Raw genomic sequence first — 17737 nt, forward strand, 5'->3', positions numbered from 1 at the left:
CATCGGCCAAACTTTAAAGACAGAGAAACTCCAACAGATGTGCGAGGGAAACACACACAGAGGCTCTTTCAAGAGGCCTGGCAGAAGAATTGATTCAGGAAATGGGTTTGGGACACAAACTCAATAGTGTGTTTATCTGCTGTTATTCTGTTATGAATCAGCATGGCAGTGATTCATGGTGGTCGACAGCTTTCCAAACAGCATAAAGCCACGACAGGTTACTGCTCCAAAGAACGGAAGTCATGACTCATGATGATTAATGAAAGCACACACGAAGACCTGAGACAGATGATAGATAAACTTGCAGAAAGACAGACACAGATAGATAGATAGATAGATAGATAGATAGATAGATAGATAGATAGATAGATAGATAGATAGATAGATAGATAGATAGATAGATAGATAGATAGATAGATAGATAGATAGATAGATAGATAGATAGAGCATAAAATGTTTGGCTCCAGAATGATTGCGGAAGAGCAGATATGGTGAAGTGAAGGCCCTGCTCCAGAAGCACAGCTGGTAATGCTATGCCTGTGGGAAAACTGCTGACGGTGCAGTGTGAGAAAGAGAGGACCATAAAACATGTGTTTGACTCCAACTCTCTTGCCAAGGGCCGTATAAGTGTCCTGGTATCTCCACAACTCATCCTGGGCTTCTCGGAAGTGAGAATATGACTCACAAGAAAGCCTGTGGTCTGTGTAGCCAACCTGTGACTGGCTGAATAGAGTCAGAGTGTGTGTCAGCTGGTGACAGCCGTGCCTGCCGCTGCAGTGCCACCCTGCCAAGAACAGAGTGACCACGAGGGCAGGAAGTGGAGGGGAAAAAAAGAAGAGACCAGTTCTTCATTCAGCAGAGACACCTTCAACTGTTGAAGGTAATGCTTTAGTGCCCTCTTGTGTTCACATATCATAACAATCACTCTGAACACTATCCCTCAAACATGTTTGATTGAAGATCTTTAAAGGGGTTTCACTATATAACAGTCTGACTTGAATGTGTTCACTCATATTCTCAGAAAATATAAATGGACTTATATAAATGGACAATGATATTAGACAAAATCAATTAGTCTTGTTTGCTAAGGTAAGCATCCTTATTATCATTGCTCCTACTCTTTAAAGTTACATTAGAATGCATGCTGAGATTTGTTTAAAGTTACATTAGAATGCATGCTGAGATTTGTCCTGTCCTGATAATTGTTCAAAGTTGCGCTTGAAATGAGGTCTGTCCTGATAGAACAGCTCTTCTCTTCTCTTCTCTTCTCTTCTCTTCTCTTCTCTTCTCTTCTCTTCTCTTCTCTTCTCTTCTCTTCTCTTCTCTTCTCTTCTCTTCTCTTCTCTTCTCTTCTCTTCTCTTCTCTTCTCTTCTCCCTTTGGGGATACTAAATTGTGAAGGAATTTTTGATACCTTGAATGGTGGCGAGGAAAGGAAAATGTGGTGAAAATAGGGGAATGGGAAGTGTCTAATAACTTTTGTGCACTGTCTGATTTTGATCAATCTTCAGCAGTGTGTTTGATGAGGCAGATCACATAGATGTGACTATTAGGAGTCAAGGTTATGGCGCCACCAACTGGCAGCAGGAAGTGTTGAAATCAGCCTCTTATTTTTACTGGATTTTCTTCATCAGAATAATGTCAAAACATGGCAGAAAAACTGCTAAAGGATTCTTGATATCTTAAATACTGTTGCCATGTTTTAATTTCATGAAACTCGACACACACATCAGTATTAATGATAGGTAGACATTGGCAAAAGCTTATAAATGGGCGCTCTATGGCGCAACAAAAGTGTGTGTGTGTGTGTGTGTGTGTGTGTGTGTGTGTGTGTGTGTGTGTGTGTGTGTGGCGGTGGAGAGGTGGGGTTTACATATTGTTCTCATCAAGCCGGACAACTTTCTAATTCACAGTCATTAGCTACGACCAACAGGAACCAACTACCACAAAACCACAAATCAACTCTTTCTTGTTTTTCACTGGCAAAACAAGAATGGCTATATTTTATTTTTATTTTACATTAGATATGATGAATTATAGTTACTTCATGATCCCCTGTTTGAGGAATACTGTTCTAGAAAGTGCTTTTTCAAGCTTGTGCACTGACTTCTATTAGATGTGATGCCTGAGCATAAACAAGAGGCTTGTAGTACATTATTTAGTGTAACCTCCACTGACCAGTCCATCACCCCTGCCTCTTTATCTTGGTTCAAGCTCCCCATCTCACTACTTTCTCTGCTGTGTCCCCTGCTGCAGCTTAAGTGTTAGTCCATGCGATTTTTAATAATTCAGTGTCAGCACTGCTGCACTCTGGTCTGAGGCTGAGCGTGTGCAGAGCAGCGCTGGCTGATACACTCCTGCAGTCTGTGCTCTGACAGCTGCGCCACAGTGAGAGAGAGAGATACGACTGCAGAGAACACTGGGAAAATCCAGTACACCCTCATACACGCACCCAGGGAACAGCAGCAGTGCAGTCTCTGCCCATTCTATCTGTGTCCCTCTCTTCTGTGTCTAACACCTCCCCACATCTCTCATTCACACCCTGGATCTTCTTCTCTTGCAGCTTCCTTAATAGGGACGGATAGAAACCAGGATCATCCAGCCATCTGTGTTTCTTGACTGAGAAAACTCAAGCTGGAGAAGAGAAGGTGGAAGATGGTGCAAGCAAGGCCAAGACGGACCCTGCGATGGCCGGACTGCTGGCTGTCTGTTTGCGTGCTGCTTTTGTGTATGTTTGGGATGGCAGTGGGCCACAGAGCTCCCAAAACCCCACGATGTCCATCCACCTGCTCCTGCACTAAAGACAGTGCCTTCTGCGTGGACACCAAGGCCATTCCCAAAAGCTTCCCACCAGGAATTATCTCCTTGTGAGTACTGGAAAGATCAAGTGTACCTATTTCTTCTCTCATTTTTATTGACTATATTCACAAAAAGGGGAAATGACTATTAACATTGACATAAAACATTTTCTCAGCAGCATAACATGGACTGTTTAGAGTAAATGTTTAATAGGACGGAGACAGTTGAGTTGGCCATTATGTCACCTGTCAAGTGACGTCATTCCTTTAGAATTGTGACATAAGGGTTTAATTCATTATAATACAATCATAAATAAGTCTGAAAAAAAAGTAGAGCCCTATTTTCCATATAGTGACAGTTGTTGGCCTGTAAATCTAAAAGAAGGACAACAACAACATTATAAAATAGCCGTTTTGATTCTATAATCTGATATTTTTTAGTCACTGAAATGTATTTTTCACCTGTCAGAGCTGCAGTGGAGGGGAATTATTAGTGAGCAATGACTTCATTTCAGTCTGTTTATCACACAGATCTGTTTTATGGCTTGAGAAGACTATCGTGTGTGTATATAGTGCATGTTATGTAATGTAGAGTTGAATTACATTGACTACTTTCTGAGTTTCGTATGCTGGTGAACTATTCCTTTAAACCGACTCGGCAGATGAACAGAAAGTACTTTTGCTGAGCTGATAGAAGATGTGGTGAAGAAGAGACATAACCACAGAAACCTCATCATATACATGGTTATTATCCTCAGGGAGAGCATAACCACAGATACCATTTATTTCATCAACTGTCTCAAGATTTTACAGTGTTTTTCCTCTCTCTGTTTCTTTCTTTCTTTTTTTTTTTTAAATATGCAATATTAAGTTCACTCAAGTTATCACACATTGAATTTTCTCAAACTATAGATTTCATGTTAGCTGATTAGTATGTACTGTAGAGTTGTGCACTCTATACTGGTGCCCTTATTTTCAGACTGAGAATATAAGAGGGAAGGAAGAGCTGTGAGATCCTTTCAGGTGTGCAGAGCAGCTGTTTAAGAAAAAAGGCCAAACATAACTGCTCAAAATTAGAATAAAATGACTTTTAACTTTATATAACTATATATATTTAACTATATATCACATACAGTGTCTTGCAACCACAAAGAGATTTCCTAGCAACCACCATAAACATCTTACCATTGTGATGGTTTTGCACAGGAAAGCATAATTCATAATGTGTTCAGAAAATGTGAAAATCTAGTTTTGTGTGTAAATGTTCACTCAAGGCAGGGTTTTCTGAAATGTGATATTCAGATGTTCTGAAGAGGTTTCTCTGAATTCATGAGTTTTTACTTTTTACAGCAACTATATTTGTGATCATGATGATGATGATTATGATGGTGGTGTTTCTGCTGTATTATCAGGACGATGGTGAACGCTGCTTTCACAGAGATTCCTGAAGGAGCTTTTTCCCACATGCACCTACTGCAGTTCCTGTAGGTACCAAATGCACAATGATCCTCCTCCGCATTTTCTTATTATGGCCTGTGCGTGTTTGAAAGTGAAAAAAAGAGTGAGGATTGTAACATTCGTCAGCTGCATGTCTGAGCAGTGTGTAGTGTGATGTGTATCAGTGACAAACCCTCCATTTACAGACTGCCCACACTCACACAACAACAGTGTTTCTGTCCTCGCTCAGTGTGTGAGAAAGACACAAGAGAGAAGTTTGTTTTCAAATTACAGCATGCCAGTTCTTCAGTCTCTGAGACAGTCAACAAAATAAACATGATGTCCTGCAGTATCAGATATACTGTTTTCAAATGTTTGCGATCTTTTAGACACAGAGTTAACAGATTTCTCTCTGTTTTTTCTGTTTTTGTGTGTTAAATATTTTTAGTTTTAATAGTTTGAAAGCTTTTGTGCAACTCTCTGATCGGCAGTAATTGTGAAATGTTTCTTGACAAGCATTTATGGTACTTATTTTATGTGCATTTATGGTTTATTACACATTCTTACTGATGAAGTTGCAATTTATTAAATATATTAACCTTCAATGTAACAGCTGAAATGATAATCAAGTACTTTACACATGTTTTAGGATGTTCGTCAACACGTTCAAATAAATGTACTTCTTTAAATCATTTGACATTAGTACGAAAATGTGTACTTGGGTGTGTTTAGAAACATCTTTCAATACACTTAAGTGGCCTTTTATTTCAGTAATATTATATTATTTGCAAGTACAGATTTTTAAAAACATATTATTATACTACTATTTGACGTTTTAGTTCAAACCATGAATAAAGATGCTTGAATACTGGACTCATTTTTCATTTTAAGGACTATGAAGGACTAGGAGTGAAGTACACAATGTGCTTATAATACTTGGAGCTCTCAATTTGGCCATCTTTGTTATTTCAGAGGGCTATCATTTAACAAAGGCTGTCTGTTTGTCATCTACTGTATATAGTACCTGTGTCTAAAATATGTGAGAAATGTTCAGCTCAATGAAAGTGCAAGCTCTTTTCTTAGTCTCTTTCTCTTTGTTCTGCACAGGCTGTTGAACTCAAACACATTCTCTCTGATTTCTGATGATGCTTTTGCTGGTCTTGGACATCTGCAGTACCTGTAAGTATCTGTCCATGTTGCTTGATGGATGGATGGATGGAGGAGTGGGTTGGTGGGTGGGTGGATTGATCACTTGCCCAACAGATGAACAGATTAGATGTTGCATTTCAAGTGTGATGTATTCTGATATTTTCAGACACTGGCTTTTGCTCACATAAATGGTTTTAGCAGTTTATTTTAGCATTAACTTTCTGTACAAAGAAATATAAAATAATAGAAAGCATCTCTGGGACATCTTCCAGAGCATCTCCTCACGGTTTTGAAAGTGTTAGCTTATTATAAGCCAGACATGTAAGGTTCATTTATATATATATAATAAAGTTTGAAAGCAAATGTTGTTTAAAACAGGTCAGGGATAATTTGCACAGCCGTTGACAATGATTATCCAATAAAACATTTATTGACATGAGACAATGTGGCACAATATTAGCTTTCCCAACAAAACACTAGTCTTGGCTTCTCTGGAACTGTGCTGAGTTCCTCTCGTTTTCTTCTCTGTCTCTCATTTGTTCTGCTTTTCTTTCAGTTTCCTGTCAGTTAGGATTTGATTACCCTCTTTTGTGTTTTGCATTTAACAATGCTGAATCAACAGATGAGCCTCCTGTTAGAGGATGTGCCAAATTCATATTGATTCACCGAAGAGATTGTGGTTGTCTATAAATGAGACAGCTGATAAAAACTACTTTCTTTTACAGAATATTGAAAAAAAAAAAAATGTATTACTGCTCAAAATTATTGTGCATTCTAACTAAAAAATGTTTTAACCCAACATAACATTTCATCAGTGTTGTGGGTAACGTAATCAGATTACTAGTAAAGTAATGCATTACTTTTATATTTACAACAAAATACTTTTTAAAAAAATAAGTAACGGCAGTTACTTTGTTTTCCCATTTATTCATTGACATCTCTCCTGTCCCTGTGTTGAGAGAAATTGGGAGTCAGGTACAGAGGCACTTCCTTCAGGCTGAGGCTTATTCATTTCACTTTTGGTGTGAAAGGGTCTTTACAGTTGCAAGAAGTATAACTTTTGTTTTCTTTTATTATTAATAAACAAATAAGCAAGCCTAGCCCAGGTGACAAAAAGTAATGTTCCAAAACGAGTTACTAAGTAATGCAATTAGTTACTTTTTTTATGGAGTAAATCAATTTTGTAATGCATTACTTTTAAAAGTAACTTTCCTCACCACTGCATTTCTTTATATAATAGCAGATGTGACACCTCTTGAAAAATGAAAATTGAAATTAAATACTTTTTGAAAGCCACTGAGATGAATGGGAATATTACTAGCTTTCTCCAGGTATTAAAAAAGACGTCTTTGAGCGAGACTGTGCGTGTGCATGTCTGTGTCTCTCATTTTCATGCAGGTTGTGCAGTTTCTTCTGAGTCCTTCTTAAGATTCAGGTAGCGTTGTCTTTTAGATGAAAGCATTGGCAGCTCATTGACTGCAGAAAGAGAGTGAATGAGATAAAAAAGAGAGAGGGGGGAAGGACTTGCTGTTGCAGAAAGCTTTTAGCATTAATGAAAACGCCCACAACCTCAGTGTCATTAAACTAAAAGCGTTAACAAAGCAAATGTGGCAAGGTTTACAGAGGTCTACTTGAATGCTGTGACACATGAATCCATCAGGGAACAGGCAACATGTCTTCACATCCTTAGCGTTTATTACAATAAATTTAGTGGGAGGAAATATGCATTTGATTAATATCCCTGTCCTAATCTTTGATCATTCTCTCTGAAATGGCACACAGCACCTAAATCACCTGCAAATATTTTATCTACAAATATTTGTATGTGTTGTTGGCTGAATTGATTTACATGCCTTAAATGGTTCATTTAATTCCCATATTCTCTTTTTTAACCATACTTCCTTACAGATTTATTGAGAACAACAACATCCAAGCCCTGTCAAAGCACACGTTCAGAGGACTGAAGTCTCTGACACATCTGTATGTATTGCATCTGCCTGTAAAGTAATCAGTTATCAGTGTAATGATTAAAAAATAATTGATTAAATCCATTTGACATATAGATGCATTTAAACGTGTTAATTCATGTTTATTGATGCAACATTGAATTGGAATTTTTTTAAGCATTTACAGTTGGTTTTTATTCATTCGACAACTGAATTGAAAATGTCATCGGGCAGTTCACATGTAGGACTGTTCGCACTAAAACATGACATTTGTGACCCTGGAGCACAAACCCAGTCTTAAGTTGCTGGGGTTTATTTGTAGCAATTGCAAAAAAAAAAAAAAAAAAAAAAAAACATTGTATGGGTCAAAATCATCGATTTTTCTTTTATGCTAAAAATCATTAGGATATTAAGTAAAGATCGTGTTCCATGAAGATATTTTGTAAATTTCCTACCGTAAATTTATCGAAACCTAATTTTTGATTAGTAATATGCATTGCTTAAGGACTTAATCTGGGTAATTTTAAAGGTGATTTTTTCAATATTTACTGTAGATTTTTTTTTTTTTTTTTTTTTTTTTTTTTGTGCAGCCTCAAATTCCAGATTTTCAAATAGTTGTATCTCGGACAAATATTGTCTGATCCTAATAAACCATACATCAATGGAAAGCTTATTTATTCATTTTTTTAGATGATGTATAAATCTTAATTTCGAAAAACTGATGACTGGCTTTGTGGTCCAGGGTCACATATATTCATTTTTGATTAAAATGACATTTTAACACCGTGTCTACACTGGATGCAATGGTTGTCAAGCCACGCTGCGCACATCCAGTCTAGTCAGCATCACTGATTATAATGGGTTCTAGTATTTTGCCATGCCACGTTGCTAGCGTTTGGTGTAGACACAGTGTAAGATGAAATGTTCATGAATTTCTGAAAAAGGTAAATTGGATTAAGACAAGTAAAAAAGGTTAAAACAATAAAAATAAATAAACTGTATTGTTTTGTTTCTTCATGTTGAACATTATTTAAATTAACAGTTTAAAACATATTAAGAAGACACACTGGAAAATATCATTTTGTGACTTCTACAATGGTTTTCGGATTGGCCAATATTTTAAAAAAAATTCTATGGATACATTTTTATCTGAGCTTTGTCTTTAGACACCTTTGGAACAGACACTTTTATATATGGTCCACTCCACAATCTTTGAATTTTCAAACAGTAAATCACACACTAATGTGTTGGTTATTGTACCTTATAGATTAGAATGAAGAATGTTAAGGTAAATTTGCAGTTCAACATGATAAATAGGTTATGTTATGTCTCTCCATGTCAGGTCTCTGTCCAACAACAACCTGGAGGTTCTTCCCAGAGATCTCTTCAAACACCTGGACATCCTCACTGACCTGTATGTACCAGACACCCAGACATTCCCCTGTGAGGGGCTCAAAAATAACCCATTTATACTGCATGTGAAAAATAGTAAGCATTTTATTATAAATGAGAAATTTCTCCAAACTAAAATGATTAGCTTTTATTAAGCATTGATTGTACTAAAGCTAAATCCGCTTATTTAGAAATAAAAAATAAATATATTTCTTCACTGAAAAACCGAAAAACTAAAAAACTCAAAATGTGCCACAGATCGCAATTTGAAAACCACTCACAGATCAGAGTCAACAGGTGAAAATTTTTGTATTTTTATCTCTTTTGTACCTTTTTATTTCTGTCTCCAATGCAGAGACCTGCGAGGGAACTCGTTCCGTTGTGACTGTAAGATCAAATGGCTGGTTGACTGGATGGAGAAGACCAACACCTCAGTTCCAGCCCTATACTGCGCCAGTCCTTTTGAATTCCAGGGCCGACGCATCCATGACCTCACACCACGTGACTTCAACTGCCTTAGCGCAGGTACTGTAAGCCACTTCAGATCTTTACAAATTCCGCTTACTATGATCACGTGACAGCGTCAGCACCATTAAGCTTTCGACAATACTTTCAAACTTTGTTTCAAATTTTCTAGAAAGTTTAAATTAGAATAGTGTGCAGGAGTGTGATTTTAAACACAATGAGGTGTGAAAGTGGACTAGAGCACATGAGTTTTACTGTTCGGCGTTATAGCGTTCAATCTCTATAGCCCCATTAAGCCACCTTTTATATTAAAGGTGTACTAAGCGATTTTTGCCAAACAATGTTGATATTTGAAAGCACCAAAACAAACACGCCCATACCCCAACAGGACCTCACCCTTATTTTGATAACTCCGCCCCACATATACGTACACAACCCTGGCAGCGATGATGGCGGTATCTGCTACGCCTGCCGGCCGCAGCGTATTCAAGCTAAAGCCAACACAGAAAAGTTGTGTGAAAAAGCAAAATCAACGTATCACCAATCAAGAAAAAATTAAGCAACCTCTGCGTCTGATTCAAGGCCTTCCCGCTCCTTGAGTTTCTCCACCGCTGGAAGCTGCTCTAATATTTACGCGGGTCCTACCTCTTGCCTGATTGTAACCCTTCTTTTTAATGTATTGTTCCTCTGAAATTTTTTCCTTTTTTTTTTATCTGCCATCTCTCGCTATCTATAGTCGATCTGCTAATATCCATCCTCTGCACTCACTGAGCGCTCTCTTCTCCCGATCATCACTAGACACACCCTCTACTGCTGATTGGCTGCGAGTGTGTTTTGGGACTCGGTTCGATACAGTGGTCAAAAGCGTATAATTGGTTATAAATACAGGCTTCATAGAAAGTGTGACCGAAATGGTTTACTGACTCCTGACAAACCAAAAATTATTCAGACACCAGATATTTTTTACTAGTGGGTGTATATTTTTTTACAGGACACTATAGTTCATTTATGTAAGTGAGGATAGCAAAATAAAGTAAACTGTGACATATTATACCCAAAAATTCTTCATACAGTGGACAACCAGTAAAACCGATAAAAAATTTGTGACCAAAAATTATTCAGACACTTTGACATGAACATGTTTTGCTTTTGCAAGATGATTTTGTTCTGACAAAGTATAGCTCTGAGTTCTTGTCATATTTAATTACCATTTTATAGCAAATAAACTATGAAAATGTGTGAAATGTTGAAGGTGTCTGAATAAATGTTGGTTTGACTGTATGGTGGATTAAACAGGATTTAAAAGAAATGTGTTGAAGAACTCACAATATACACTGACTCTGATATGATATGTTCTTCTTATCCAGATTTTGCTGTGTATGAGACATACTCGTTCCAGTCTCTATCTGTGGAGTCATATGAGTTTAACGATGACCAGTACGTAGTTTTCGCTCAGCCCAACACTGGAATCTGCACTGTGTTCATTTGGGATCATGTGAACATGCTTTTCAAGACACATTACAACATCACATGTAAGTCAAAAAAATTTTTTATTACTTGTTTTAACAGAACCAATAAAAATAGACATTTCCATTGAAAATTATCTATGGAGGTCTTGTCTGAAGCAGTGGTTTCCCAATCTCTTTACCCATTGTACAAACCCTATGTTTCGCAACAGTGACAACTGAATTTAATCTTTTCAGACACTTAACTGAATGAAAGTGTACACTTAAGTAGACTATTATTTCATTAATCTGCAAGTTTTTTTAAATATATATATATATATATATATTTTTTTAAATATATATATATATATATATACATATACATATACATATATATACCTTTAAGAACTGAAGTACACTACAAATGCACATTCAGTATAATGAAGTGCACTTCTTTTTTCACAAGGGAAGGCTCTGAATATTGCAGAGGTTGGGAACCTCTGCTCTGGAGTATTAGATTTCACACAACATTAAGAATCAATACTCAAAAGTGCATCAAGATTCACTTGTGTTATGTGTTCAAAACGTAGTTACATTTACTTACTAATGTACTAATGTATGTGCATTCTAGCTCGTTCTGCTGTGTATTGTAAACCTGTGGTTATCAACAACACTCTCTACATGGTTGTGGCTCAGCTCTTTGGAGGATCCCATATCTACAAGTATGTCTATTTGTCTATGGACACTCAAATATTGTCTGACAATCCTTAGTGTATAATCAGGATTAACCCTATATAAATAAAGTGTTTTTTTTTTTTTTTTGTTAAGGTGCATTTAGTAGTTCTTTAGTGTTAGCATTCTTCACACACTTTTAGTAAACTGATACCACAACAGTCTTATCGTCAGTCACTGCAGTGGCATCTATTGACGTGGATCATCATGATCATCAGTTTTATGTAAATTACACTTATACTTGTGAGTTTTAGAGAGTGATCTACACAATAATGATTTCCTTTATCTGTCCAACAAATAACTTGTGTATCGGTACATGGGATTTCTTTTGTCATCAAATCTATCCACCCAGCTACAATTGTGAGATATAAATATCTCACAAAAACTTCTAGCAATTCTGAATTTCTCACAATTCTGACTTTTTCTCAGAATTGCAAGATTAATATATATATATATATATATATATATATACTCATATAATTATTATAGATATATATATATATATATATATATATATATATATATATTTACAAGATATAAACTCACAATTCTGATAAGAAAAGTTTATAACAGTTTGAACTGTTTATATCTGGCATTTCTAAGTTTATATCTCACAAAAGCAACTTTTCTGCGAAGAAAAGTCTGAATTGCGAGATATAAGCTCAGAATTCAGATTTTTTTTTTTCTTCCAATTCAGAGTTTACATTTTACAGTTATGAGTTTATATCTCACTATTCTGAGAAGAAATGCAAGGAAAAAAGTCAGAATTGTGAGACAAGTCCCAATTACCTTTTCTATTGTTTTATTCCTTGATGTAAATTGCAATTGTGAGTTTATAACTTGCGATTCTGAGGGAAAAAGTATGTTTGTGAGTTTATAACTTGCGATTCTGAGGGAAAAAGTATGTAAATTTGGAAATGTGAGAAAAACTGTTAAAATTTTTATTCCGTAACACACTTTTATTGTGAGAAAAACGGTTAAAATTTTTATTCCGTGGTGTAAATAAACTTCCATAGAGAAAACTATAATAGCTCATGTGTGTACACCGTTCAGTTTAGTATCAAACTACCGAATGCAAATTTATTTAATAAATTGTTTCAATATCTCAAGGAGTTAGATTTACATAGTATCTGTTTCTATGTGATCATCATCATCATGGCATCATTGTGACATCATGTTGTTGTTGTTGTCAGATGGGAGGAAGGTCCATTGCGTTTCGTCAAAATCCAGGACATCGACACCACCCGTGTCCGTAAACCCAACTTCATTGAGACTTTCCAGATCGAAGGAGACTGGTATTTTGCTGTAGTTGACAGCTCCAAAGCCGGTTCCACCAGCCTGTACCGCTGGAACAGTAACGGCTTTTACTCACACCAGTCCCTCCATCCCTGGCACAGAGACACTCACATCGACTTCCTAGAGGTGGACGGCAAACCTTGTCTCATACTCTCTAGCACCTCGCAGCCCCCGGTGGTGTATCAGTGGAACCGCAGCCAACGCCAGTTTGCCTACCACTTGCAGATCACTGATTCAGGAGATGTGCAGATGGTGAAGCACTTCTGGGTTCGAAAAGTGCTGTATCTCTGCCTCACGCGCTTCATAGGAGACTCGAAGATCCTGCGATGGGACAACCAGCGCTTCGTAGAGATTCAAACCCTGCCGTCACGTGGCTCAATGGCCGTGTATCCATTCAGCGTTGGAGTGAGGCAGTACCTTCTGCTGGGCAGCGATTATTCGTTCTCTCGGATCTATCTGTGTTGCGACCTCACTCAAAGATTCCAGCCCTTCCAGGAACTCAACATGCTCGCGCCTCGAGGCTTCAGCCTGGTCTCTGTTGACAATAAGGATATTCTGTTAGCGGCCAGTTTTAAAGGAAAGACCATGGCCTACCAGCATCTAGTGGTGGACCTCAGTGCCAAATAGGCAGCTGGAATATATATGTGCCATATGCACTGCAATGATGACGTTTCTCCAATAGGATGTACATTGTTCAACAGTTTCAAATAAAAAGGTGAATTACATTTTTAGACAGATGTCACTCCCTGATTCATGCATCATCATAAACATGTCTAAGAATAGTATGTGCTACCAAGAGAAATAACAAGTTTCATTTTAGTCACTCAATTGAGCTTGACTGTTAAGGATTTTCTATGCAGATGATTCTCTGAAAATGTTAAATTATTGTACTTGGACAACAATACACCTAATTTACTAACTGGTAGGTCATTATAAATTATTTGCTGTCATCAGCATGCATTACAGTAAATGATTCTTGTGGAAATGTCATTTATGATGTGTCACAAAATAAAGTTAAAGTATCTATATATCTTGCACAGGAATTTATTTATTTTCCCCCAGCTTGGAGTGATTATTTCTCCAACCTTGTGCGTATCCTTCTACTCCCTCTCATTCCGTTTTGTCCATAGCTCTGCATGTACTGTAATGTCAAAGATGAAGAGCTCTTCCTTTTCTGGCTCTTCATTTTAGCACAATCTATGGTGACAATAGTCAGAGACTGTATGTTCATTAACTGCCGCTGTGTAGGCTATATGTTATATATCCTCCTGAGAACCAGAAAAAAAAGCTTTGTGAATTTAGTATTTTTTTCCATGTCCTTACATTGTTTAGAGCATAAGAAAAAAATAATGGTAATGAAATGTTATTCTATGTCCTCTGTAGAGGACACCAGGACTCAGTTTTTATAAAATAAATAATAATAAAATAAAATGACACAAATAGACATGAAAAGGTAAAAACTATGGGATTTTTCAAAAATCACCAATCAGTTTTTAGGTTTCAGGATTTTTTTTTTATACCAAACTTTGTATAAGGATGATTCTCAACTATGTTATAATATAAAAGATCTATCAGAATGATTTGATATGCCATTTGCTTAATGCAATATGTGTGTATAGTTTCAATAAACTCCCGTTTTCCCGTTAAACACAGTGTTATCTATACACTGTACCTAATTTGCATATTAATGTGCTTTTGGGATAGCATGTTGAAAAAAGAAGTGTAATAATGGGAGTAATAACTGGCCAGATTTTCATAAGAATATTGATATATAGGTTATTTTCCTATTCATTTGTTGTGTCTCCAAAAACGCATAAAAACTGGATTTTAGTCCTGGTGTCCTCTACAGTGGACATGTATGAAATCAATATCCTGTTTCATAAAGGAAGTCATATTTTGGTTTGAAACCCCATAACATTGACAAACAATTTGAAAATTAATCAGAATTAAATGAAAAAAGCGAGGTTTGGCCAGCTATCCAGCACGTTGTGATTGGCCGAATACCTCAAGCGTGTGATGGAAATGTTACGTCACTTACCATACTGTGATGCCGTGTCCCGCATGACGAGACAAAATAAAAAAAAAACCATTACAAACAAGGCATATGTTGCATCCAGTGGGGACATAATTACTGATTATAATGACTTATACTGTCTTTTTACGCGTTTTGTTGTGTATTGCGCCGCGTAAACAAAAAACGATATAAAGCATAAACAAGTGCTACTCTACAAAGCTCAAAACTCACGTTTGGATCATCAGTGGCAAATTCTTTAAATATGTAAATGTACTTACAGGCTGTGAGTCAGAAGAGCCAGACTGTCCTTGCAAAGTTGGAATTGCCCAACTTTATAGAAACAGAAATTGGCATTTTAGGCTACTCTTCCAGGAAACTCAGTAAAATGTGCTGCACACATCTGAATATTTGGTTTGAACTGTTCTGGAACAGTATTGTAAATACAACTTAACCACTGATTTCTATTTGTGTCCTCTTTTGGAAGGCCAAACAAAGTAGTTTCGTTTTCACAATGAAACACACAGTGTCTATACGACATGGCGGCGGCGGCAACAGAGAGAATCAAAGTTATGCCTTCTTTCTTTGCGTGAACATTTGAGCTCATTGAGTTATGCAAATCTTCCCACATCGTGACATAGACGTGTGGGGGCATGTTAGAACGATCCATTTTAGGAAGGCATGGACGAGTCTTAACTTTAAAGACTATGTCTTTGGATGTGAGACTTTAGTCTTTGCAACTTTACAGATCTTCTTTATGCACCAAGAGCTTGTAACACTCCAAAGAGAAAGGAAAAATTTAAATCCCATCATATGACCCCTTTAAAGCGCACTTCAAGATGACGTAGGAGACAGCAAAACACACTCCTCATATTTCAAACACATGGCCGGACACAGACGTTAGAAAGCAGTTGAGCCGTCCGGAGAAAATAATCTGGCCCATTGCTTCTGATGGTTACATCCCCAACTCTATCGTCAGGAGTTTGGCACCGTATCCACAGTTCAATTATCCTTGTGCCAACAGGGTGCTCCAAATAAAGGCACAAATAGAAGAACACGCAACTCTCCATTCAGCATAACAAAAGCGCCTGTTAAAGTATTTTCTCAAAAGTACTGTCCTCTCAAAGAAGCGCAACAGGAAGATGTAGAAATCAGCTTGGAACATTGCATACAAAGTATGCCTGAGTAGACATCTTTATAAAAAATCAAAAGCAGAAAAAGCTTCTGAAGCAGTGGACCAGGCTCCAAAAGTAGCTTAGACCACAAATAAAACTTTTTATTTGTTTGCAAAATAAAACAGATATTTATTTTTGAGACTTTATTTTGTGACACAAATTTCCACCACTGTCATTAACTGCAATACATGCTGAGAGCATGGTTTATAATGGCTAACTGAATAAATAAACCTTAAAAATGACATACAAATAAATGACTATTTGTTAAATTCAGCCTCTATCAGTTTCCATTCATTAGGTTCCAAAAACACTTCTTTTCTTTTTTTAGCCTATGTGTTTAGAAATAGCACTATTCAATTCCACAGTGCAGATAAATCTATTCAAATCTATTCAGATTTATTATTAATTTAATTTTTTTCATATAATAACAGGCTATTAAACATAGGCCTATTCATTTTGATAGCTTCATGCTGATCAAATTATTATTGTGCATTATTATTATTAATATAAACAATATATTACATTTAAACTTAATACAAATGTTGGAATAGTATAGTATTTTCATTCAAATTTTTGCCAGCTTTTCCACATTTGACGGTTTCTGCGTTTCATTTTATATTCTGTCAATACGGTCCAATTTAAGGAAAGACAGGCTATCCTTTATTGACCCCAGAATGCTCTTTTAAAAGCATGAATTTATTTGTTGGAATTTAACTTTGTAAACAGCCTATTCATTTGCATCTAGGATGTATTAAAGTTTTGCTTATGATACAGTAATAGCCTACATTTAATGTTATGCTAAAATTAATTTTAATGCATAGCCTAACGTGCCTTTAAACAAAGCAAGGGGCCACTCATACTTCATAAAATAAATAATAAACAAGTTAATTTTGTTAAAATAGGCCTACATAATACATGGAACCGCAGATGATCACAGGTGATGTTCGAACGCGGCTCAACCAATCAGAATCAAGCACCGGAACTCTCGTCTTGTTTACTTTTAAAGATTCCGACACACACTTGAAGGGTCTGCAGTTCTAAAGTGATGTCACAACAGCACGGTCAGGTTTATCTCACTATTATCAGCTCACACAGATCAGATCATAATTCATGGACTCCGCTTAGAAGATGAGAGGAATAAGCGCTCCTCGTACCAAATCGCCAGGCATAAACAAAAAGAGGCTCGATAACAGAAGGCAGTGGACCTGTCCAGACAAACTCTTCTGTCCCGCTGCTTCTTACGGTCCTTGCGAAGTCAAAGGTTTATCGTATCTTTGGCCCAGTTACAACAGCGGGGCCCAAGTTAAGGAAGACACAAATCTCTGCTTACCAGACTGTCAGCCTCTGTATGAGCTTACCAAAAAGGAAACAAATATAAGAGCCAGCTTGACACTTATAACAGGTGCACCTCAGAAGCAATGCAACTTACCCCAGCATACAGAGAAGCTCCTCCAGAAGGATGTTTCTTCTGAAAACATGCTTCAGACAAATGAGTATAATTTAGAGGAGCTTCAAACGAGTGCGGGAGGATCTGTAGAGGATCTCCAGACGGGTCCATCTTGTGCAGGGGAGCTCCAGAAGAGCGCTTGTTCTTCAAGGAAATTGAAGCGCACAGAAGATTATGAAAAAGCCTTAATGCATCTTCCAAAAATTGTGCCTCAGAGCCAACATTTTCTCCAGAAAAATGCATCTTTGACAAGGAGGTCAACAGTGGTGAACTGTGAAGAGCCGTGGTCTCTGACTCCGTGGGTGGAGCATGATAGTGAAGACGAATCGGTTGAGGAGGAGGTCACTTGTATAGTAGAACAAAAGAAAAGGGAGATTAAGAAATATGAAAGCTTTCAAGCCAGTGCAAGTCAAAATGCAAGACTTCCAAAGGTCGGGCCTCCCAA

At 37.0% G+C, this 17737-nt stretch overlaps 1 protein-coding gene across 1 annotated transcript; it reads left to right on the plus strand.

The window, feature by feature from the left end:
• Positions 1-2349: 2349 nt before the first annotated feature.
• Positions 2350-13694, plus strand: LOC109057915 (leucine-rich repeat LGI family, member 3). The gene is made up of 9 exons (XM_019075138.2): positions 2350-2866; positions 4210-4281; positions 5342-5413; positions 7292-7363; positions 8672-8743; positions 9077-9246; positions 10554-10718; positions 11263-11353; positions 12557-13694. The coding sequence occupies exons 1-9, from the start codon at positions 2655-2657 to the stop codon at positions 13284-13286; spliced, it is 1656 nt and encodes a 551-aa protein (XP_018930683.2). The 5' UTR covers positions 2350-2654; the 3' UTR covers positions 13287-13694.
• The last annotated feature ends 4043 nt before the right edge of the window (positions 13695-17737 follow it).

This window comes from Cyprinus carpio, chromosome A8 (assembly GCF_018340385.1).
Source record: "Cyprinus carpio isolate SPL01 chromosome A8, ASM1834038v1, whole genome shotgun sequence".
Lineage (NCBI taxonomy): Eukaryota > Metazoa > Chordata > Actinopteri > Cypriniformes > Cyprinidae > Cyprinus > Cyprinus carpio.

What these genes read in the sequence shown, in the direction of transcription:
- LOC109057915 (XM_019075138.2), top strand. Translation starts at nt 2,655, where the DNA reads ATGGTGCAAGCAAGGCCAAGACGGACCCTGCGATGGCCGGACTGCTGG. An exon ending in CCACCAGGAATTATCTCCTT is followed by an intron (nt 2,867 to 4,209) that starts GTGAGTACTGGA and finishes CTGTATTATCAG; the next exon opens with GACGATGGTGAACGCTGCTT. An exon ending in CTTCAACTGCCTTAGCGCAG is followed by an intron (nt 9,247 to 10,553) that starts GTACTGTAAGCC and finishes CTTCTTATCCAG; the next exon opens with ATTTTGCTGTGTATGAGACA.